Raw genomic sequence first — 23,251 nt, forward strand, 5'->3', positions numbered from 1 at the left:
AAAGGGGGCCATATCCCTCCAGGTCAGCCTTGGTGCGGGGGGTGCTCTTGCTTTTTTTAAAAAGGAAACACTGTGGAATAAATCATTGTAGTGTCTTAAAAAGTTGAGGAATTTAAAAAAAAATTTACAATACCTATAACTTTATACATTGCACGAGCCTTACAGTGTGGCTCTACAGGAGGGTGATAATTGAGATGATTTTGTCCTAGCCTAATAGTGTGAAAACTGCTGAAAAGATGTCAGTAAATTGCTTAAATCCATTGCTGTTGTTGGAGTTTGTTCCCCGCCGCTGTTTAAGCTACAGCCTAGGGAAGCTCTATTATCTGCAGCTCAGCTTGAAAGAAGTATGTAATCCTGCAAATACAGATCTTGGCTTGCTAAAAGTAGTAACTCATGAGCTGACGTACTCATGAGTAACTCATGAGAAGACCGTGCCTTTTCTAAATATGCCAGTGGGTGGTCAGTGGGGTTTGTGGTCACGGACACCAGGCACAGGAGAGGCAGGTCCCTCCTCCCCTCGAGGCACGGGATTCACCTCCTCAGGGCTTGTTTTTGGGAAGGCGGCAGCAGAGGATTCCCAGTACCTTTTGCAGCTGATGGTATCGGACATGCTGCTGGGCCTTGGCCTTTTTGCCCTTTTAAAAGTCTGCTAGGAATCCTTCTCCACGGGGAAGCAATGGTTATATAGTCATGGTGGACATCTTGACCTGCTCCCAACAGCAGCTGGCACTGAGGTAAATAAATTATAACTGAGCTAATTAGGTGGCTTGTACTAATTGTCTGCACAAAGGTGCTTTACACCAAAACTTCTCAGGTTTAAGCAAAACATTAAATTGCTGTGGAGCAACAGCAAGGAATGCTTTTTAACAGCATCCTGCTGGTGAGTGACCGTGGCGTGCTATCGTGTCCTCTTCTCTTTTCCTGTTGTAGCAGCGTTGATTTTATCCACCTGAAATTTAGCTCCTTGGCTCTCTGCCTCCAGTGCAATTAAAAAAAATAAGAAAGAAAGAAATATGCTGCTGGTGCACTGTAATTTTTTAGGGTGTGATAGGTGGAGTGGTGCTGGTAAGGGGAACCTGCACAGTGCGCCCTCTGCCTGCAGAACCTTCTAGAAGGGGGCACTGAGCATGCTCGGGGGAGGGCAGCCATATTTGTGCACCCCGTGCTGCTGCTACAAGGAGTGGTTCGTGTGGCGTGGTTTTTTTGGTAGTGGGTGAGGGGCCGCAGGGGTGGCTCCTGTGAGAAGCTGCTCGAAGCTCCCCCGGCTCCAGGTCGGACCCGCCTCTGGCCCAGGCTGACCCCACCAGTGGCAGTGGCAGCGCCTCTGGGATAACAGATTTAAGAAGGGGAACCGGTAGTGGGTAGGGGGATTGGAATGTGAGAGGAACCCCTCTGCAGATACCGGGTCAGTGAGGAAGGAGGGGATGCCCCTGCAGCCCATGGTGAGACGGCAGGCTGTCCCCCCCCGGCCCATGGAGGGGAGCGGTGGAGCGGAGGCCCCCAAAGATGGCCGTGACTCCATGGGAAAGCCCGCGCTGGAGCAGTTTGTGACTGAAGATCAGCTCGCGGAAAGGACCCACGCCAGGGAAGTTTGGGAAGAACTGAAGCCCGTGGAAAGGACCCATGCCAGGGAAGTTTGTGAGGAACTGCAGCCCCCAGAAAGGACTCACGTTGGAGAAGTTCGTGAAGGACTGTCTCCTGTGTGAGGGACCCCACGGTGGAGCAGGGGACGAGTGAGGAGTCCTCCCCCTGAGGAGGAAGGAGCAGCAGGGACAAGGTGTGGGGAGCTGACCCCAACCCCCATCCCCGTTCCCCTGCACCGCCGGGGGGAGGAGATGGAGGGAACCGGGAGTGGGGTTGAGGCGGGAAGGAGGGAGGGGTGGGGGGAAGGTGTTCTAAGGTTTGGTTTTACTTCCCAATATCCTTGTTTTGTTTTGATCTGTAGTAAATTAAATTGATTTTGTTTCTTCCCCAAGTTGAGCCTGTCTTTTGCCCATGACTATAAGTGGTGAGTGATCCCTCCCAGTCCTTATCTTGACCCACGAGCCTGCCTTTATATTTTCTCCTCATCCCACCATGGCCGGGGGGGGAGGAGTGAGCAAGCGGTTGCGTGGTGCTTTGTTACTGGCTGGGCTTAAACCATGACAGGGGGCCAGCTCCTTGTTTGAGGTGTGACACAGGTAAACACAGAGGATTTGGGTCATGGAACAGGATGAAATGAACATCTTTGGCTTCTGTGCCTCTCCACTGATGGTAGAGGGGGACCCTCTGGCAAATAGGATCGTCTGTCATGTCAGGAGGAATCAGGGCCTTGCCTCCCTTTGAGGTCAAAGCAGATGGTGCCCGGGCCAGTGCAAATCAAGGTGCTGTGGAACAATTTCTGAAGTGGCAGAAAACTATTGGAGTCACTGACTAAATGAGGTCTTAATTGGTTTTCATGAGATGAGGCTCTCTTCCTATCAGCTAATGGTGTGGTGGTGGCATACTGTGACATGTGTGTTTTGCTTAACATATGCCACTGTTTTCTATCTCTGTCCTAATGTTTACCAATACTGTTACTTAAATAAACAAATCCTGTTTCTCTAGCAGGGTTGACAGCAAGTGCATTTACAGAAATTTCCCTTATTTCTTAAATTAGATTGCATAAGGCACGAAAGTGTTTTCTGTCTGGGGGTTTGCCTCTGGTATCAGCAAGATGGAATTACTCTAAAAGTGCAGCACTTTATTCTGTAGATTATAAATGATGACTTCTCTTTGGTTATTTACATTTTTATGTTCTAAATAAATATTGTGTATGTCAAGAAGCTTTGGCATTACCTTAAGTATTTCCGGCAAGTAGTGGAGGGAATTTGGATTGGAAAGTACTTATAAAGCAGTTACTGATACATTAAATAGTAGAATCGAGCAGAAAGTTGGATGGAATTCTGCGTTCTCTGGCTTCCTGAAAAGTGTTTTCCATAGAGAAGTAATTAAATGCTTTTAACAAAATAAATGGTAAAGGTTAATTACAGAAGTGTAGCATCCTTGCTTTTATCAAAAGACAGCTGACAGCACAGCTTCCTGGCATTCTGTAGTCAGTTGTTGGTATAGGTCTGTGGATAATATTGATTTCTTTTTCTGTAAAATAAAGATAGAAGCTATAGCTGAGTGAGGGGAGGAAGATGCTCCACTTGTTGACCATTCTTTGCACAAGATTAAGTCCTGAGGTACAGTAGTGTGGTAACACTTTGTGCTGGTTTTGGCTGGGATAGAGTTAAGTTTCTTCACAGTAGCTAGTATGGGGCTATGTTTTGGATTTGTGCTGGGAACAGTGTTGATAATTCAGGGATGTTTTCGTTATTGCTGAGCAGTACTTACACAGAGCCAAGGCCTCTTCTGCCTCTCACACCACCCCACCAGCGAGTGGGCTGAGGGTGCACAAGAAGTCGGGAGGGGACACAGCTGGGACAGCTGACCCCAACTGACCAGAGGGATATCCCAGACCATATGACGTCATGCTCAGCCTATAAAGCTGGGGGAAGAAGAAGGAAGGGGGGGACATTCGGAGTGATGGTGTTTGTCTTCCCAAGTAACCATTACGTGTGATGGAGCCCTGCTTTCCTGGAGATGGCTGAACACCTGCCTGACGATGGGGAGTGGTGAATGAATTCCTTGTTTTGCTTTGCTTGTGCGTGCAGCTGTTGCTTTACCTGTTAACCTGTCTTCACGTCAACCCAAGAGTTTCCTCACTTTTGCTCTTCCGATTTTCTCCCCCATCCCACTGGGGAGGGAGTGAGTGAGCAAGCAGCTGTGTGGTACTTAGTTGCCAGCTGGGGTTAAACCACGACACACTTAAATTACTGTGCTTTGCAGTTGGTAGAATATAGTTGTTTCCCTGTGAATGAAGGCTGGATTGTGTTATTTAGAAAAGGTAAGTGGTGTTTCCAGATCTGTTCCAATCTGTAGGTTGTGTTCTGTTCTGTTATCTCATGGCCTATTTGTCAAATGGGTTGCCATCAGGAATAGTATTTGGTTCTGAGATTGCTGGCCTCACTCTGAATTTCACTCATTTACTCAGTGTTGCTGTTCTTTGTGGGGGAAAACTCACACAGAACTGATGGGCTCTTCTGTTACTTTGTGGGGTTTTTTTTATATCCTTCCATCAGCTGTTTACAAAAACTAATAATTTGAAAATAATACTCCACCTAAATTTCCAAGGGTAAGAGCAAACACTTTAAAAATTCTTCCTCCATAGTCCTCACACAACATATATGTTGCTAAAGAGGGTATTGAGAAGATATTGCGGAGGATAGAAGTGGCCAGTACCATTGAAGCAATTACCTTAAAACTTGAGGGTTTTTTCAGTATGCTGTTCAGTTTGTTGTTTTCCTCAGTGTGCAGTTGAAGAGCTCTCTCCTTAGTTCTGATTCTGACATGATAATTTTTCCTGCCTCCTAGTAACGAAGACAGTGTGTGCAGAGCAGTGTGATGGACGATGCTATGGGCCATACGTCAGCGACTGCTGCCACCGGGAATGCGCTGGAGGCTGTTCCGGACCTAAAGACACTGATTGCTTTGTATGTGTGAGACTTCTCATTTTTCTTGTTCCTGGCAGTCACACTGCAAATTCTTAATGCTTTAATCCATGAAATTCACAATTTTGTTCCTTTTAATGTATTGCATGCACACTCCCAGATTTAGAGTGCAAATTTTAGCATTTAATGTTTTTCACATTATGTTAACATTGCTTATATACTTAATATTACCCATTAACAGATTTATGAGATTTGTAAATACAGGTTGGGAACCATTAACATGCTAATCTGTGTGATTTTTTATCTTTTGCTTTTCTAAAATTAACTTTTAGAGGTGATAGGGAATTTTTAGAAGTATTTATCATTACATTTGAGCATGGCTTTTATTACTGCTCTGTGTGCTTTTTATTTGAAAGTCAAGAATACAATTTAGCTTCTCTGTGAAAGGTGTTCCCTATTACTGCCAGACTTGATTTAAATTCAGCTTTTTTACTGGGCATGCTTCTTAATGGAGATGGAAGGAAAGTGGTTTCCAAAATACTCTACCTCAAATGCATGCTACTACATGTGCTTAAGATGAAAAGAGGAAAAGGCTAACTTTTTCCTTAAAAAACAGACAATCTGAACATACAGGCCTTTAGACAAATTTGTCTTGTTTGTAGTCCGTTATTTATAATAGTGTAAGCAGCTTCAGAACCCAACACTGATCTCAAAAAATGTGTAGCTCATCACACTGGGTTGCAGAGACAAGTTTTTCTGATGTTTTCAGGGGAAGCAAACCTAGGCCTAAAGAAGCCTAGAACTAGAACGTGCACAGAGGTGGATTTTCAAAGGTACCCAAGTGATTGAAGAGCCAAATATCTACGAAGTTGGGTACGCTCCTTTTAAAATCTGCCAGATAGGATTGGGAGGAGGGATCTTATGGTATGGAAAATTGCAGATGTTTTGATAGTGTAGGCAAGTGTATCATAATGAACTGGCAAAAATGAATCTTTCCTTGGCTGGACCTGAAACTTGCTCACTGTTCAGGTATCATTTGATAGTTGTAGGTGTTATGCTTCAAAAACGCATTCTAAATGCCATTCTTTTACTGCTGATGAAATGCAGTAATGGGCTGACTTAACTGCTGACAGGTTTTACTAAAGCTGTTCTTTGTGGCTGGGTCTTTGCACAAGTAGATACTCAGCACACATGGTACACCTGTACCAACGCTCGCTGGAAGTTCCATGTTGGCTTTGGACTAGAGAGATGGGAAAATAACATTTTTTCCCATGTCATGTACTATCTAAATAGGTAAAGGGAAGAGGAAGAATGCAGTTACTGCTCCCGTGTGACTGTTGAGGAACATCCTCAAAGATGATGAGTTGATGTGTGTCCATTTTCAAAGGTTAAGGACAAGTTATTTGCAGCATAAGTTCTGTAATACTGCAGCCTGTAAGAAAATGAGTTAGACTTTCTGAATTGTGGCAGTTATGGAAATATGTGTGCTAAAAATCAACTAGTGTGTTTGTTCTGATCCAGCAGAGAAGCACCCAGGGCTTTATTCTCATTCACTCCTGGCCTGAGAGCAATGTAAAAGAAATTCAGCAGGGGTCTGGCAATTTTCAGGACTAGTCATTACTTGCTTAGTACACACTGGGTGAAAAGTGTAACCCTTCAGGCTATAGACAACTGTGCTTATCTTTCAGCTGAGTTACAGAACTTTGTTTTTTCCCTGTGTATTTTCCTGTGCTTTCATTCACAAATTAGCAGCATTTAACAACAAAGGCTAGAAGTTTGCATAAATTGGCAAAGCAATTACAAATGTATACAAAGCATTATAGTCATAAATTAAAAGTTCCCAAGTCTTTGAGATGAGCTTTTCCTGAGAAGTGCCATCTCTCCGAAGAGTATTGGTGTGCTTTACTTAATGAATTTGCTAAACCGTTATCAGAGGATTGTCATGTACATGATAGAGTACCTTTTAAGTCAACAGGCGATGTAAAAAATGCGTTGAGGAAACAAACGAAATTAGTATTTATTAATAAGCAAAAGTGCAGTTTATGAAGCATTACAAATCCTTTAGCGTATTATGGCAGCTTGCAACAGCATCCTGCTGTAAATATGGGTTTGGTATTTCTAGATAAAATTCATCCATCCTCCTCCATATGCTGCCATACAATCATTTGCATATTCAGTTCTAAAAGCAAGACAATAATCATCATCTGACATAACTGCAAGCAAACATGCTAAAACAAACTTTTAGAGGTGTTCTTATCTTGTGTTCAAAACCAAACTGGGTCTAAAACTTGAAATGCATAGGAGGGCCTGATTGAGTGCCCAATGGAACCAAAAAAGTGACACAACCCTATTCATAGGGTAGACTTCCTGTCCAGTTCTTAGTAAAGAAGTAACTGAGTCTATTTATCTTTGTAAGAAAAAAAATAGATCTGGTTCTGTGAGAAACTGACAGGTTTTGTAATATGTGTTTTAAAGAAACAGAAAAGACAGTATCGGCAGTTTGGCTTAGCTCATGCTCCATATAGGACAGTGCCTTCATCATGGAACTCCCTGTTTGTCCCTTTCAGCAGCAGATTTTGTTCTTCTCCCTTCGTTACTTTATTAGCCTCTCCATTCTGAAATCTTCTGACACAACAAGTAACCTCCGTCAGTCCTGCTGGTCCTGATCTGAATGGAGATAAGGACTGTTAGTAAAAGCAGCAGGAGAGAAGAATCTTTTTTCTCTCAGTCCCAGCCCTGGATGGGAGGGGTCACGACACACATGTTGGTATACTTATTGACCCTTTAAAGAGTCAAAACCATCTGTATTTTTTACAACCTGGAAAAGGACCAGAAGGATTCATCCCTAGACTAAAACTTTTAAAGTAGCCTGGCTTCTGGAAGACAGGGTAGTAGGGAAGCAGAATCCAGTAGCAGTGGTTGCTTAAACTGCTAGGGGGATCCAAGCCAGGCTACAGCTTTCAAATTCATATGAAATTTGACATTTATGGTATGCTTTGTGAATATTATTCCAACAGTTTTTTATAAGCTGTGGTTAAAACCATAGACACGATACATGGTGATAAGGAATGTCAAAATTGGTGGTGTTTTTCTATTACTAATTATCAACCTTGCATGGTCAATTATTTTCCCTGCATACCATTACTTTCTCTATCCACACACTTGCCTCTTCATTTGTCAGGGCCCTGTCCTCTGTCAGCTGTGGGTGGCTGAGCTTGAATGCTAAGTGATACAAAGTCCTATTTTCTTTTCTCAGTGTGTGAAGCAACTGACCTTGTTAAATTTGCCACTTAGGGAAATGACCCCCTCCTGTGCTAGCTCAAAAGAAATTCTTATCCCTCTTGCTTTCTAATTGGGAATTTCAGTTTTCAGCTGGATGGTGGACTCATGCTGTAGGGATTCTAAAGGTTGGACCTCTGAAAAAGTCTTTAACATTTGTTTAGACTGACTGTGATAAATAGCTGTCCACTCTTGGAAGTTTTAGAATGTCCTATCAAGTTGTGAATTAATTGATTGGTAGTAGTAACAATAGTTATGAAACAAATTACAGTGTTGTTATGTTTTTGTAGGAAGTGCTGTAACAGTCAGCTGTGTTTCAGATTAAGGGGGCTCAGTGACCCCCCTTTTATAAGTCATGTATTTGCCAAGATCCTAGCAAGAAATGTAAGTAGCCAAAATGAAGGTTAGGAAACTGTATATCACATTCCTCACTGTTGCAACAAGTCTGAACAATCAAGACTGTATTTTAAACTAAAAAAAACCAAACAGACGAACAAAAGCAGCTATATGATTTAATTTAATATTTTTTTCTCCCTTGTTTTGCAGGCCTGTATGAATTTCAATGATAGTGGTGCCTGTGTCACGCAGTGCCCCCAGACTTTTGTATACAACCCTACCACCTTCCAACTGGAGCATAATCACAATGCCAAGTACACCTATGGGGCATTTTGTGTCAAAAAGTGCCCACGTAAGTGCTGTGTTAGCTGCCTTTTCCTGCAGGGATGGAAGGTTTCGTGTTGCGTTTCAGGAGCCTTAGAAAACAGTGAGAGAATGAGAGCTAAGTGCATAGTGCAGTATCTCAAATCACTCCACATGTGCTTGCAGCCTGTAATAACTCAGTGATGTGTTGACTAAAGTCGTGTGTTAACGTTCTGGGTTGCTGACACTTCCCAAGTATCCTATACTATAGTGATTTTCTTAAAGAAAGGGAATTCACTAGGTTTCTGTATTCATGACCACTACTTGTTATATTCATGCGTTAGATCGGCATTTGTAAATTTCAAAATTAACTGTTAAAACAGTGGGATTGTAAAAGGGTATAAATATCTGTTTCACAAAAATAACAGTCCACCACCAGTACTACCTGGCACCAAATGCTTTCGTGGTACTGATGCCCTTTTCTTAACTTGGAATAATGATGGTTTGACAGAAAGTTGCCATAAATATTTTCTGAGCAGTTCTGTCCCAATGCGGAAAAAACATGCAATACTGACAAAAATACAGTCTTAAAACTCCAGAGTAAAATTAGAGGGGAAGAGGGAGTTAAAAAAAGAATAATCCCATGCATGTACAGAACACATGCTTCTGAGATACCAGTCAGATGATGACAAGTAACAGAAAAAATTAGAGGGTCATCACTTACATAGTCTTTGATACTGCTGTAGTAGTTAGAAAGAAAAATAAGGGAGACAGTATTCTTGTTCTCCCTTTCATTCTCACCAAGGTTTACAGTTGTGTTGTGCATTAATTATTTTATCCATAAATTACATACAAGAAGGATGGGTAATCTATAATAAATGGAACCATAGTTCAACCCAAACCAAAATCCAAATTTTGAATCTCTGTGGAGAAGTTCAGATTGACAGTAGGCTGAGGCTGTGACTGTCAAGGCTTAGTTCTGTCTGGAGTAGAGTGGTGGGTTTTTCAAAGCAAGGTATTTTTTATTTTACGAAACTGGTATACCACACACTACATAAGGGATATGATTCTTTGTCCAAATACTTCATTGAACTTTTTTTCCTTTTTTTTTTTTTTTTTCCTTTCTTGACAGTATTAAGCTTTCAGTTAGGTAGGATCAGTCTATATCCCCTTTGGCAGTTGTTTTACAAGGCAAAATTGAAATACTTGTCTTGTGGAGTGTTTTATCCCAGATGTATATATTTGTGTGTGTATGAAAGAGGCAGGGCAGAGCATCTTGTTTTATTTCTCTCCAATTACTGTAGCTTTTTTTACTACAAATAATAATAAAATCAAACTGGGGGAGGAGGGAGGATCAGGCCTGACAGTTCATGGATTTTCATAAGTCTCCAAAAACATGCCTTGCTTGCTCATGCACTTCTGAAAACACTGATCATTAAATGTTAATGTCAATGTGGAAGTGCTGAGGCAATTAATAATATGTGTTGACACGAGTCCAAAAACATGTGTCCCAGTATTATTTAGTCCAGTGGTTCGCTTTCTGCCAATATCTTTTTCTTTTCAGACAACTTTGTGGTAGATTCCAGCTCTTGTGTCCGTGCCTGTCCGAGCTCCAAGATGGAGGTTGAAGAAAACGGTATTAAGATGTGCAAGCCCTGCACTGACATTTGTCCTAAAGGTAGGCAGTAGTTTAGTATAAATTTTCTTGAATGTAGTCCACACTGTAGTAGAGCAGAGCAGGATGTAATTTTGGCATGAAATACCCTTCATGAGTACATCGTAGAATAATTGATAGCTTCTGGATACCCACAGAACTTTTGAGCTATGAGGGCTGTGTGTGAAGTATATACAAGAGAATGAAAATTATTAAGTTGTGATGGTAATATAACCAATCCAATTACTTTTGATTAGATAAAAATGACGGAGATTTCTCTGTTGGTTTTAGAGAAATCTGAAAGAATTCTTTATTATGTTATTTTAATGACAACTATTTCCTGGAGGTATTTTAGAGCTGTCCTTTTGTCATTCCAAAGGGGACCATACTAAAGCCCTGCCTTCGATGTATGGTATGTCTCATACTTGTCAATACAATGTTAGGTTTCCATTTATTTCCTCTGTTTTTTAAAAATGTCTGTTTCCCCAGAATCTTCTGCCTCCTTTCTAAGTGTCTAAAACATAGACTAGAAGTTTTTCAGTGTTGAGAAGACTGAAATCTATAGGTTACCTTGCTGTCCCAAGCTCCACTAGGGAGACTTTCTGCTCTCTGGTTGAAGGTCTCAGGAGCAAAGCACCACCAGTTTTCCCACGTGGGCCTATGCCACTTTTCAGTCCTAGTGGAAGCCATATCTGGAAGGGAATTCACAATGAAGCTACTGAAAAACTCTGTAAATCAACAGTCTCTCCACGTGGCTGAAACAGTCAAACACATCTGCCAAGGCAGGGTACTGACATGCTGTATTCTAAGTGAAGGCAATGCCCAGTCCTTTAACCTAATTGCAGTAAATAACTTTTTTGCTGGATAGATAGTTTAATGCATGAAAATACATGTGTAGTGTTCCTGTCAAACTCTTAGCCTTACTTTGTGAGGAGGAAAGTTACCACGTTTGTAAAAGATTCAGGTGTACTGCTGGTAGTTGCCATTAGAGGAGCCCAGTTAGGGAGATAGGATACATTATGTGATGGAAGTCATGAAGGATTTGTTCCTGGATGCATCATGTGACCCAGAAAATGCAACTAAGTTACATAGAAAGGCTACACAGATGTTTACTCACTGCTTACCAAAGTTTCTCCAGGCCCCGGTAATCTTTTTGTTGGGATGATGACTAAAGAATTATTTGTACATCCTCTCTAAAGTTCTTTATGGTATGTGAATGGTTAAGTTCACAAATCCACCAGAGCAAAGGAGACCTCTTGAGCTAGCAGTGTTAGGACCCTGCAGTTTCTGCAGTGAGCAGTGCACAAATAAATGGCATGGCCACCAGGCTAGTCTGAGCTAAGTTATCTACTATCTGTTTACAGCTGGCTCGAGTGGGATTTTTGTGTCGTTCATACTTGCCTTTAGATCCAGTGTGAAATACCTTAACCCGTGTGCCAGTATGTCCTTCTGTGGCAGGTACTTTAGCTTATTGTTTGTTTTAAATTGGCATGTGCTTCTTTGGGAATATAGGTAAAGGGAGCTGTTTTAACACCTCTCTGCTGCTTTATCTCTGAAATAAATGAAGACTCATGTCTAGAAGGGCAACGTGTTCTGTTTCAGTAATTGTTTTTCCTAGTTCTTTACACAAACTCCGTGTTTTGGCAGCATGTGATGGCATTGGAACAGGGAGTTTAGTGTCAGCTCAGACGGTGGATTCCAGCAACATTGACAAGTTCATAAACTGTACCAAGATCAACGGCAACCTTATCTTCCTTGTTACTGGGATTCATGGGTAAGTGACAAAATGTTAAGATGTTATGTCATGGTGCCAGCTGAAACAAATTGCATCCACCTCTTAATGATGTCTGCAGGCTTTCTTTATGGAATAGCAGATCCAGGATAAATTCATTTTCTGCCTTCCATTATGAAGGAAAGTGTTACCTTGATACTTATGATTCAACCTCTAGGAAAAGAGAAGTAGACTGTTTGCACTTTATGAGATCCTCGGTACTAGCTTACAGTAATGGCTGATTAGAGGAATAGAAGGGAGAAGGGGAGGTTACCTTCCATTAGTTTGTTTCAGTTTTCGTATGAGCAGCAATCTAATGTGCAGAATATGCAAAGACAGTGCCTCACCTAGCATAAATTGTCATAGCCTGGGTGGCTGTCAGTGCATGTACCTGCAAAAAAGCTGTCCTCTTGTCAATCAGTTTTGAAGTATATATTCAAGTTTCAATTGCAGAGATACACAAAACTCACTGGTATTTAAATCCAGTATTTTGGTTTAAATATGGCTGTATATTGAATAAGTGTTAGTAACAGTTGAAGATGTGGAGGTACAGAACCAGTATTTAAAAGTCTCACCAATGTCTCCTAAAGGAAGATATACCAGCCAGATAAGTAGTGCCTTGCTGTTTAGAGTTCGGTGCACCGCATGTTTGCCATTGTAGCAAAGGTGAATGCATGGTGCAAATGCAGGATGTGTTCAGGGAAGACAGACATACTCTGTTTTGATCGTCAGGTGAGGTCCAATGCAACTAGCCCCTTTCTTGCATTGTATTCTTTCTGTCATTGAGAGAACACAAATATGATTGTATCAGTTGCTATTGCAATTGATCCTGTCATATTTTTGATCCTGTGATTCTGTAGCTTGTCTTTCCCTTTCCTGAGTAATTGAACTTCAAGTCTTCGTGAATTAGTAATAATTTATATAAAAACTATATATATATAATTATGAATTGGTTTTATGCACAGTTATTTATAATAGGTTATATGTAAATTAGATAATTATGGATTGGCTTTAATTAGTGTCGAGAAGTTAAGTGGGATGAAGGTAAACCTACATTTTGGTGAGTCAGTAGTACTCATTCTTCTAAGGTAATGCTCTGCTGAAGTGTAATGAAGTATGGATAAAGTGATCTTCATTAGGGTACATATCTGCTGCCTGAGACAGAGGCAGAAAACACATTGGCTGGAAAATTGTTAGGACCTGTATAGGTCGGATGCAGCCTTCTCTCTGCTGTTTTCCTCTGGTTGGGATGCTAAAAAGCCAAGCTGCCTTCTGCTTGTATTATTGCCTGTGAAGGGGTGGGATACACCAAGGAGAGCTGTAGCTTAAAGGACAGACAGCCCCAGCTAGCAGCAAATGCTGCCTCCTTCTTCTCTTCCAGTTTGCAGCAGGAGCAACAAGCCCTCAGTGCTCACCAGCTTTTTATCATCCCTTTAGTTGCCATCTCCAGTTTCACAATGAGCTGAAACTCTCATTGTTGGAGCTGTAAAATTCAGCTGTGCCTGTTCTAATGGTAGAAGATGACTGCTATTTAAGGGGTTTAAATGTATTTGTATCTTTAAAGACTACTTTATCTTAGGATTTGGAGGGGAAATTCAGCAACCTCATGTTTATTACAGGCAAGGGTTTTGCTTTTTTAATAGTAATGCATTTTAAAAGCTATGTGCTGTGTTTCTGTTAGGTAGTCAAAACTTTTTACCTAATTTTCTGAGAGCCCCAAACTGTTACAATTAAGTGTATATGGTGCTTCTGTGGTCCACTGGGCTTTATGTTAAGGTTCAAGAACTCATTTTGTTGCTACTAACCTGGAGTCACCTCCAGGATAGTTAGAAGTGACCTCATTGGTCTGTCACTGCATAGACTTATGAGGCCTGTCCCCAAAGACAGCCTAGTTGATTATCTGCATGTTCCAATTCCAAGAATGATGTTTCCTGGAAAGCAGAAGGAGGAGAGGTGGAAATGCATGCTCCACATTTACTGAGGCTGTTTCCTACCCTCAGAAAACCCACAAAAATACCATAACATGGTGTTACAGAAGGATTTTTAAAGGATTTTTGTTTGGGTTAGGCTTCTAGTAAGCTTCTTAAATAGTTGGAGAGTCTTTACTCCTTTAAAATTAGGAGGAAAAAGAAGTATTTACTAAATGATGGAACTCTTAAAATCAAGTCAGCTTCATCTTTTTACACTAGCATATCTAACTTCGAGATTTTAATGTTTGGTGGGGGTATTTCATTTCTCAGGTGACAAACTTGCTTGGCAAAGATCTGTGCTTTTTGACGTTCCTTGTTCAACACCTTCTAAAAGGTGTACCCTTTTAATGCCATATTTCAGGAACTGCTGGCATGCTCTTAGTTTTGTTTTGCTTATAGCTTTCACTTGTTTCAGTAGCAGTTTTGTTAGTCCTGGTAGTACAGTATTGCAGCTGTACCATTTGAGCTAGTACTCCTGGAAAAAATGTTGAAAATTCATGTTTCCTTTAGGGAGGTCACCCATGGTTGTTTAGAATGCCTTAATTTTCCATAAACATAAATATTTGCTAAAACTTTAATGATTCGAACCTTAAAGATGCTAAGCACCATTATTTTCCTTCAAGATGACTTGGGAGAAGTTAGACACAGGTTCTGCAGGAACAACAGTCTGAAGAAATTGGAAACATTCTGAAGAAATCTGGAGCATATGCTGCCTAAAAGCATAGTGTTGACCTCCTGAATACTGCTTTCTACATGGTATAGCTTTGAGAACCTGATCTTTTTTTATTCAGTATCACATTTTGTCTTTAATCTTTCAGGGACCCATATCACACAATCGCTGCAATCAATCCAGAGAAATTGAATATCTTCCAAACAGTGAGAGAGATAACAGGTAACACACTTCTGATTTCCTATAATCTGAACTTCTCACTTGCATTTATGGTTGTCATTTGTTAGTTTTTCTGAAGAACACAAAGTGCTTTTTTCTTTAAACTCACTGGACTGTAAATTTCATAAAAGTTTAATACACAACAACTTCAGTATCAGTTGATACAAGTGTGTTGTCCTTTGCTCATGAATACAGAATGCCTATTATGTTTGGGGTACGCAAGCATCAGAAGACCAAGACCTTACTGTTGAGTGGACAAGGTGTCGTGGTCTTCACTTGAAGACATTTGAAATATGCCTTGGAAAAAAACCAGACAAGTCAATCTGGTTTTGCAGCTACTTCTCTTGGTCTAACAGCAGATGCTGCTGCAAATTAGCTTCTGTGATTTAAAGACAAATGTATAATGTGTGGGAAGGTAGACTCCCATCTTTTGTGACTTTTCAGTGGGGTCATACAGCTAGAACACAGAACTTTGCTTTCTTGCATCTTGCTGCTTCTTGTTTCACCATTTGGGGGTAGGGAGGAAGATACTGCAGCTTTGAGTTCTTGATTGATTGCTGATTATGTATAGATAGTTTGGGGGGGGGGTTTTTTGCACTTCCCTATTTCATGCACAAATAAAAAAAAATCTTCGGTCACTATAGCATGATTGTAGCTGGGCGGAGCTCAACAAGTGTTTGGCATTTGAAATGAGCTCTCTCCCATGTGCTTCACCTCTCAAAAGTTGTGTATTTCAGCAAGACAGTGGTATTAAAAAATGAAAGTAAGCTCTAAATCTCTCCCTAATTAATGTCAAAGATAATCTGGCATCTGGGTGTCTGTAATTTGCCATTGTTAAGCACATTAATTGACGGTCTCAGCTCTACTACTTAAGTGGAATTACCCCTATGCTTAAAGATGTACTGCATTTCAGTCCAGGACTGAATCAAAGTCATAGGGAACTGCACTGTGTAGAGGTCTGTGTAGCACAAAATAAGTAGTCCCACATACTTGTGCAGAGAATGCTCTCTGGTGATGAACAGTCCTCACACACATACTCAGAAACAAATGCAAGTTCTTTGTTGTAGGAAAATCTTGTCATCTTTTAATGAATCACGACAGATCTCTCAACTTCTGTCCTAAGTCTGTCTCTGGCACATTTTAAAATGGAATGTTCTTAATTCAGGCAAATCTTCATTTTTTTCTGCTGCTGCTGCTGTTTAGACAAGGCTGGGAGGCCTTGCAAGATTCCAGCCTGTGTTTAGGTTCACCCTCACTGTGGCTGTTGAAAGTGGATGTAATGCTGCTGTGATGAGTCCTCCTTTGCTTTCTTGGAGGAGACAGTGGTGAGCAGCCTGATGAATACCAAGACATTAGTCTGCAGCATTCATTACCTATTTATTTCTTTTTCTCAAACCAGCACTGTTTTTCATTTGTAGGCTAAGCCTGTCCTAACTCATGTATGTGATAAAGGAGTCTTTATGGCTGAAATCATTGACTTTCATGCGCTTGCCTTTTTCTCCTTCAGGGTATTTGAACATACAGTCGTGGCCTGAGAATATGACAGATTTCAGGGTGTTTTCTAACTTAGTTACTATTGGTGGAAGAGCTCTCTATAGGTAAGGTACTTCCTCTGTTGATGGAATCATTTTTTATTAGTATCCAATGACTCTTTGTTCAGTAGCACAGAATGCAACATCCTTTGGGAAGGGCATCATAAATTGATATATTTTTCTCTGTTACTAAGGTATTCATTAACAGTACCTTTGCTAATCAGTTGTTTATAATGCATAACACCTTTAAAAAAAAAAAAACCCTCTTGGTTCATTGCTGTAGCTATTAACTCATTCTCATTGTCAGGAAAGTAAATTTTATGGTTTAAAATACCTTGTGAATGTGAAACATAACTTAAAAGACAGTAATAGTAAAACTTAGCCCCATTATAATGAAGTTTATATGGTTGCATTTGGAAATGCAGGCTCATGTGTCCAAAGAACAATGTGGTCTTAAGTAGTGGTAAAAGATAAATGTATGGAAGAATACTGAAAGCACTGAGGGACCTTGCAGGTGGATGGGGTGTACATTAGCTCTGGAGTGCCATTTTCACCAGAGATGTTTCTGTATGAAAACTCATATGGAGGAATTGGTTTGAAGGGAAGAAAATGTGGTGAGAGATAATGGGGAAGCACAGGAAGGTACCTGAATGATATATACAGCAACCCCTGGTTCCCCATTGTGTAAATGTAGTAAATCAGTCATGGGATTCTGCTGGCATCTTAAACAGCAACCCAGGCAGAATATGAATAGCAGTGAAACCTTGAGATTGAATTACAGACCAGCATTCTGTTTGGAAGCAGCAATTTTTATTTGTAACAGCTGGAAAACAATTATAATCGTTAAAATACAATAACTTAAAGGATGCCCAGAAACTGGATATTGTCTTCACTAATCTTCAGTCATAAAATATGTGCAGTCATTTCCATATTATACAGGCAATCATTTACCATTCCTTTGATGAAGAAAGGCGATAACCACATATTACAACAAAAGAAAAATGAAATGTAGGAAGTGGGCTGGAAAAATTTCCTTGAAAATAACAATTTCTTCCTGTATTACTATAAATGACATTAATTTGATGCCTGACAGAAGATGTTAATACATTTTGCATGATTTTGTCAGTTTCTCCTTAGCATATAAACTATCATAGTACTAATTCTGTTGAAAAAAAAATCTGGATTTTACTCAGTTTTCTCAGCAGCACTTTATCTCAAAAAACACATTAATGGATGAAATGGAACTAGTTGAGTAGTTCTGCTGGCCCACTTGGCCTAGAGCTGCAAGCATCGCAGCTTGTGGTATCGCAATTCTTACAGGACTCATAATTTTCTAGGCAATAGAACTAGATGTTGACTCATAAAATATTTGCGTCACCTCAAAATAAAATTTTTCTGACCAAATTTCAGTTTTGCTAGAAAGATCATCTTGACATTAGGAACTAATTCTAGTGGGAAATTCCCAACCAGCTGTACTAAGTTCTGCCTTCTGGAGCTAATTCCTGTTCTCTCTTACTTTTGTTTTCATCACAGTGGCCTTTCCTTACTCATCCTAAAGCAACAAGGCATTACCTCTCTGCAGTTTCAGTCCTTGAAGCAAATCAGTGCTGGCAATATTTACATAACAGACAACAGCAATTTGTGCTACTACCACACTGTGAACTGGACCAGCCTCTTCAGCACACCCAGTCAAAAGACAGTGATTCATCGAAATAAAAAGGCAGAGAACTGCAGTAAGTACTGCTGCTCAGTGCAAATCTTGTCTATGATTGGCTTACTTGGGGGGAGGATGATACAAGTACTGGCAGGATACAGTACAGTGAGCTGGCCAGAAACTTGGCTGATGTCTCTTGGAGCTCCGTGGACATCAGTGGAGCTGTGATGATTTACAGAATCTAAGCATTTGGCCCAGTCTGCCCCTGGGCAGATTTGTAGGCAAATGAAATGTTTTAAGGTATGAGCAAATGAAAGGGAGAAGAGAGAGAGTGCTGCTTCTTTACCATGATGTGAACTTTCCAGATTAGAGATCCAGTTTCACAAATACGAATTCTGAAGGCTATAAATGTGGGCTGAATGTAGTGTTCATGAAAGGCACTAATTTTAAAGATTTGAAAACTACAGCCCTTTCCTTATGGAGTGCGATTAGCATCTTCTGCTTCCCCTACCCTGCTTCACCAAAGTGGCCCTGTCTTAATCCAGAAAGGTCACTTCGGGGACTGTTTTTGATCACCGAGTTCCTCCTTTCTGTATTTGACCTATCTGATAAAGAAGATTACTGATAATTGGGCCTAATTGTCTTTCAGGAAGGCTTATGTGCCAGCACCTGGACTGAGATCATAGTACTGAAAAGCAAGTGAATGTTATGTAGGAGATGAAACTGTCTGGTTATACAGAAATCAGGCAGCAAATAGCATTAATACAGTCATATTATAGCAGCAATACAGTTCCTTTTAAGCATCTGTTAGACTGCTAGCAAGAGAGGAGATTTATTAAATTGCTATATGTTTAAGTGATATTTCTGGGTTTTGTGCTTTGACCAGCCAGAAATGTTTGCTTTGGGTTTTTTCAGGCTGTGGTCCTACTTTTAACTTATTCTTTTAGTTCTTTTTTTTTTTTTTTCTTTTTTTTTCTTTTTTTTCTCCCCTCCCTTTGAAGTACTATTCTGCTATACTTTGAGAGAGTTTGTGACTGTGCTTATCACTGTAGTATGAGCATACCTTCCAGTGTTAGGTGAAACACAGCTATACATTTATCACTGCTGCTTGGTTATTTTTCTAATCTCTTCTGCCATGTAAAAGCTACATGAAGTGGAAAGTCTTGTTTGGTAGGTCTCTGCACAGTTTTGTTGTTTTGGGTGGCATTATTATTATTAGGCTATTTCTCTACATACAAGTTAAAAAAGTGAAGGTTAAAGAAATGCCTCTTGCTGTTGACGTAGATAGTTTAATTGCAATCGTGCCTGAGGGTGTAGAGGGAAAGGGTTGTTTCTTCACCTCTGGCAGACCACTGTCCACTTTTAAACTGCAGCATATGTTATCCTTTGATGTAAAATTTCTGTTATGTGAGACAGAAGGATGCGTTGAACAGAACTTTTCTTGGTAGAAGGTTTTGTGTATGTTTGCAAAGGACATCCTTGGCATAGGCTGTGAAATTATGGATTAGACCCTTATATTTGGTAGAACATTTTGTGGGGAGGCAATACAGAAGGTGGAGGAGAGATGCAGTGTCTGCTGCTACTTCTGTGGTGAGGAAGTGCACAAGGGTGTCCTATATGTTGAACAGCTTCATGCCCTGGTGTCCTTCCTACTGTAACCCAGCCAAGAGGTGACAAGGGCATGAGTAAATGAATCCAGGTGGTTGTCTGTGAGAGTAGCATAGCTCTCTTTGTCATCCAGAGATGATCGAACACATTACGATAATGTTATGTGGGAATGAAGCATTGATGAAGAGTCCAAGAATAGTGCTGAATAATGAAGGGAGTTAACCAGTTGCAGGACAAAGAAGGCTGCACAGTCTCTATTTTTAACACACCCAACTTTATCTTGTTCTGAATCAGCTCCAGTTGCTCAACATCCATGAGCTTTGTATCATCATCTTAATGGCTTGTGTTTTCTTGTTTTTCATTCTTTCCATCTCATGGCTTTTTCTTTGCTTTGAGTTCTTCTGTGGGTGAATATTATTTGAACATTGAATAAGATCAGCCTTGCAAGAGAAAAGTATGCATTTTCTGGCACCATCAGCCCCTTTGAAACTTGGAGGAAAGCTCCTGACTTCCCATGAATAGCTAGTGCCTTCAGTCTTGCCAGCTAGAGCATTTGTAGATGGCTTGTAGTTCGGTATGCATTCTGTTTTTTCTGCCCCCACATAGAAAGCCAACTATGAAAAAATGGTATATTATTTGGCAAATAGAGGTGTTGCTAAGAAAGAGAATCACATCTGCCCAGGGGTGGTGGGTTGCTGGTTGCTTTCCCCTGCAGTGGGGTTGGAGTTTAATAGGATCAAGTGGTGCGGAGGAACCTAGTTCTGTGCTAGCAGTCTGGTAATAAGTGTATTTTGTATGTCATGACAGGAAGAATTAGCCCTTTGAGATTTCACGTGAGAAATTTCTTGGGCTGACAGAATAGAACCTGTCTGAAGAAGCACAAGGTCTTGATGACCATGCAAGAGTCACTAGGGTTATATTCCAACATCTTAGTGGTCCCATCTTGCTGGGAGATACATGAACCTGTGAACCTTCCAGAGAGCACCTGTTTCCTCTCTACCGTATGAAAAACCACTGACTGTGGGAGAAAAATCTTGCTCTTGGTGCTCTTTGATGTTTTCTAACAGCAGATTGGCTATAGCTGTCTGATAATGATGCATCATTTAATGACAGAACAACCAGCTCTCCTTCATTCCTAGAGATTTAGTATAAAAATAAAACAAGCAGTAATATGGTTGAACTCCGTTTCATCCCTTTGAAGCAGCCACAACTACTGAAACATGGGCTTCCAGGGCAAATGGAAACATGAATATACTGTCACATCATCCTCTTGCGCTGTATGTCTTGTCACTACATTTGCACACAAAGGGAAAATGTAAACTTCATTTGACTTTTAGCTTGTTGAGGATTTGTTATAATAGACACTCACTATTTTCCAGGAAGAAAAATACTTGTAAAGATATTTTATGAAATTTAACACGAGGGGAATCTTCATGAGGAAAACAAATCTCATTCATTTCATTTTAAGAAGTCACAATGTAAGCTACAGTACCAAGGGACTAGTTTTAAAAATGGACTCCAACCTATGTTCATGTAGTCTGGGGGCCAAGTTACTCTGATCAGAAGGCATTGTCTTAGACAGCTGACTTCCTGAATCCTAACAGGGAACAGTGGTTTTCTCTCTCTATGCACGTCTGTGTGAATGAATTGATTAATGTTTTGTGGCCTTTTGAGAGTCAGCAGTAGATGAGAAGAGCTATCCTGCTACTTCAACTCTGCCTGTCAGTCAGCAGCTCTCTGGGGTTAAATGGGTTCTGCTGCAGGCTAGATGTCTAACTAACATCTTCACAATTACTTGGAGTAAGGCAATTACTTGGAGTAAGGCAGAACTGTTACTTGTAGCCAGATGCATTTCTCCAGCATCCTCTGAAACATCTGTAATTTTCAGGATAGGGCAACAGGCTGGGATTTAGGAGAGTTTTCTTTGAATCTTCTAGTACCTGAATGTTTGGGATCTGAGGGCAAGCTTCTAGGTTTCCATTTCTGCCTTTCAGTTATTTTGCCTGTTCTAGACCCTGATCCTGCAGATGCTTGGGTATATGCCCATGCCTCTCTGAGTGACAAATAAGACTAATTGGAATGGGGAAGGGAAATGGTAAGTAACTATTTGCAGGATCGGAATCCATCCTCTATGGTAGAAATAGTGTCTGTTTGCTTGCATAGTAGCTAGCAGGGTGTGACTTGTTAATAAAAATACCCATTAAAGATTTTTTTTTTCCACATGGTTTCCAGTGAAGAAACCAGTCTAAAGCATGTTAATTATTACAGCCACTCTTGAGTGTGTTTATTATTATTATTTTTTTGTATATTTTGAGTCACTATCAGCTTGGTTTTGTTTTCCTCACTAGTGATTGTTAATGGCTTAAAACAAGTTACAGCAAGCATTTACTATCAATGTGTAGTTTTTCTTAAAACTCATGTAATAGCTTCCAAGATCTTCTAGTCAGCATCATATTTAAGTGACTTTTATGATACTTCACAAGGTGATGATTATGTTTTCCATACCATTTAATGCTGTGTTCAGCTGAACATATAAGTCAGTGAGGAAATACTGAAAAATTGTTGAGGGAGTAAAATATTTGTGGAAAAGTTCAGTCTATATTAATGTTTCATCTTTGAGATAACACTGACATTATAGACCTGGGCAGAAGTCTTGATGGGTTTTTTTTCAGTGAAGAAGATAAAGACAACAGACTTCAGCCAGTGGAAAATGCTACAAAATTATCCAACACACAGAATATACTCCTGATACCCTCAATTATTTCATCTTGCTGTTTCTGCCACTTCTTAACAATATTAAAATAGTCACCAAATATTTCACGGCCTCCAAGATAGCTTTTCTAAATGCTGGTTAAAAGCCTAGGGCAGATTTCACTTCTTTGTAGAATGTTGAAAATACAGGAGCAAAACATATGTCTGTTTTTTGAATTTTAAAAAAATCCATAAACCCCACAATGCTCTATTGCTTCGTCCTGTCTTTCTAATACTGTCCCATGCAGGGCCAGAGAGGGGTGGGTACCTGGAAGGAGTGCGACCTCTCTCTTCTCCACCTTCCCTACACACATTCGGGGATTGAAATGTCAGTGTCCAAGTTTGTGTACAGCAGGAACATAGAAGAAAGTGGCACCTTTGAGGCTGAGCACCATGGAAAGGGCAGCAGTATGTGATCATCAGCGAGAGACTTCTGAACTGCATAGACCATAAAAGAAGCCTAGGCTTGGGGGCAGATTACAGGAGGAGACTTGAGGGCGAGGGACAAGATGAGGCTTCAACAGCCGTTGCACCTTTAGCACAGTCTGATAGTGTCTCCCAAGGTTGTTTAAGGGTTCAGATGGCAAATGGGCATCTTCAAACTGATAAGCCCAGTGGAAATTAATTGGAGAGCATTTATCTAAAATGCAGTACATGAAGCTCTCGTCTAATGTAGACTTTTAATTGTCTACTACTATAAACTGTAATGTTAAACACTGTGCATAAAACTTACTTCATTATGAACATTACTAATGCAGAATGACTGACTGTAAAGTTTTTTTGCTAGAGAATGGGCTCTGATAGTTAGATTTTACTGTTGCTCCATGCTGAAGTAAAGATTCTGCCTTTTTTTTCCCAGCATGGGTTTTTTTATGGAACAGTCAGAGGTGACTCATATCAAATAAAAGTGCACACAAAATAAATGTAGAAAAAATGTTCTTTTATAAAGAGTTATTTAAATAATTCCTTTCAGCTTTATAGTGACACCTG

General features: G+C 40.4%; 1 protein-coding gene across 10 annotated transcripts in view; it reads left to right on the forward strand.

Annotated features, from left to right (window-relative positions):
• The window catches only part of ERBB4 (erb-b2 receptor tyrosine kinase 4), a 649,063-nt gene that overhangs the window by 451,170 nt on the left and 174,642 nt on the right, over window positions 1-23,251 (forward strand). For all 10 annotated transcript variants that reach the window (XM_030018184.2, XM_030018186.2, XM_030018189.2 and 7 more), the window contains exons 6-12: window positions 4,438-4,556; window positions 8,340-8,481; window positions 9,997-10,110; window positions 11,734-11,860; window positions 14,646-14,719; window positions 16,224-16,314; window positions 17,782-17,981. In XM_030018184.2, the coding sequence (XP_029874044.1) occupies window positions 4,438-4,556; window positions 8,340-8,481; window positions 9,997-10,110; window positions 11,734-11,860; window positions 14,646-14,719; window positions 16,224-16,314; window positions 17,782-17,981 (867 nt within the window). The remainder of the gene's footprint in view (window positions 1-4,437; window positions 4,557-8,339; window positions 8,482-9,996; window positions 10,111-11,733; window positions 11,861-14,645; window positions 14,720-16,223; window positions 16,315-17,781; window positions 17,982-23,251) is intronic.

Source organism: Aquila chrysaetos, chromosome 6 (assembly GCF_900496995.4).
Source record: "Aquila chrysaetos chrysaetos chromosome 6, bAquChr1.4, whole genome shotgun sequence".
NCBI classification, from domain to species: Eukaryota; Metazoa; Chordata; class Aves; order Accipitriformes; family Accipitridae; genus Aquila; species Aquila chrysaetos.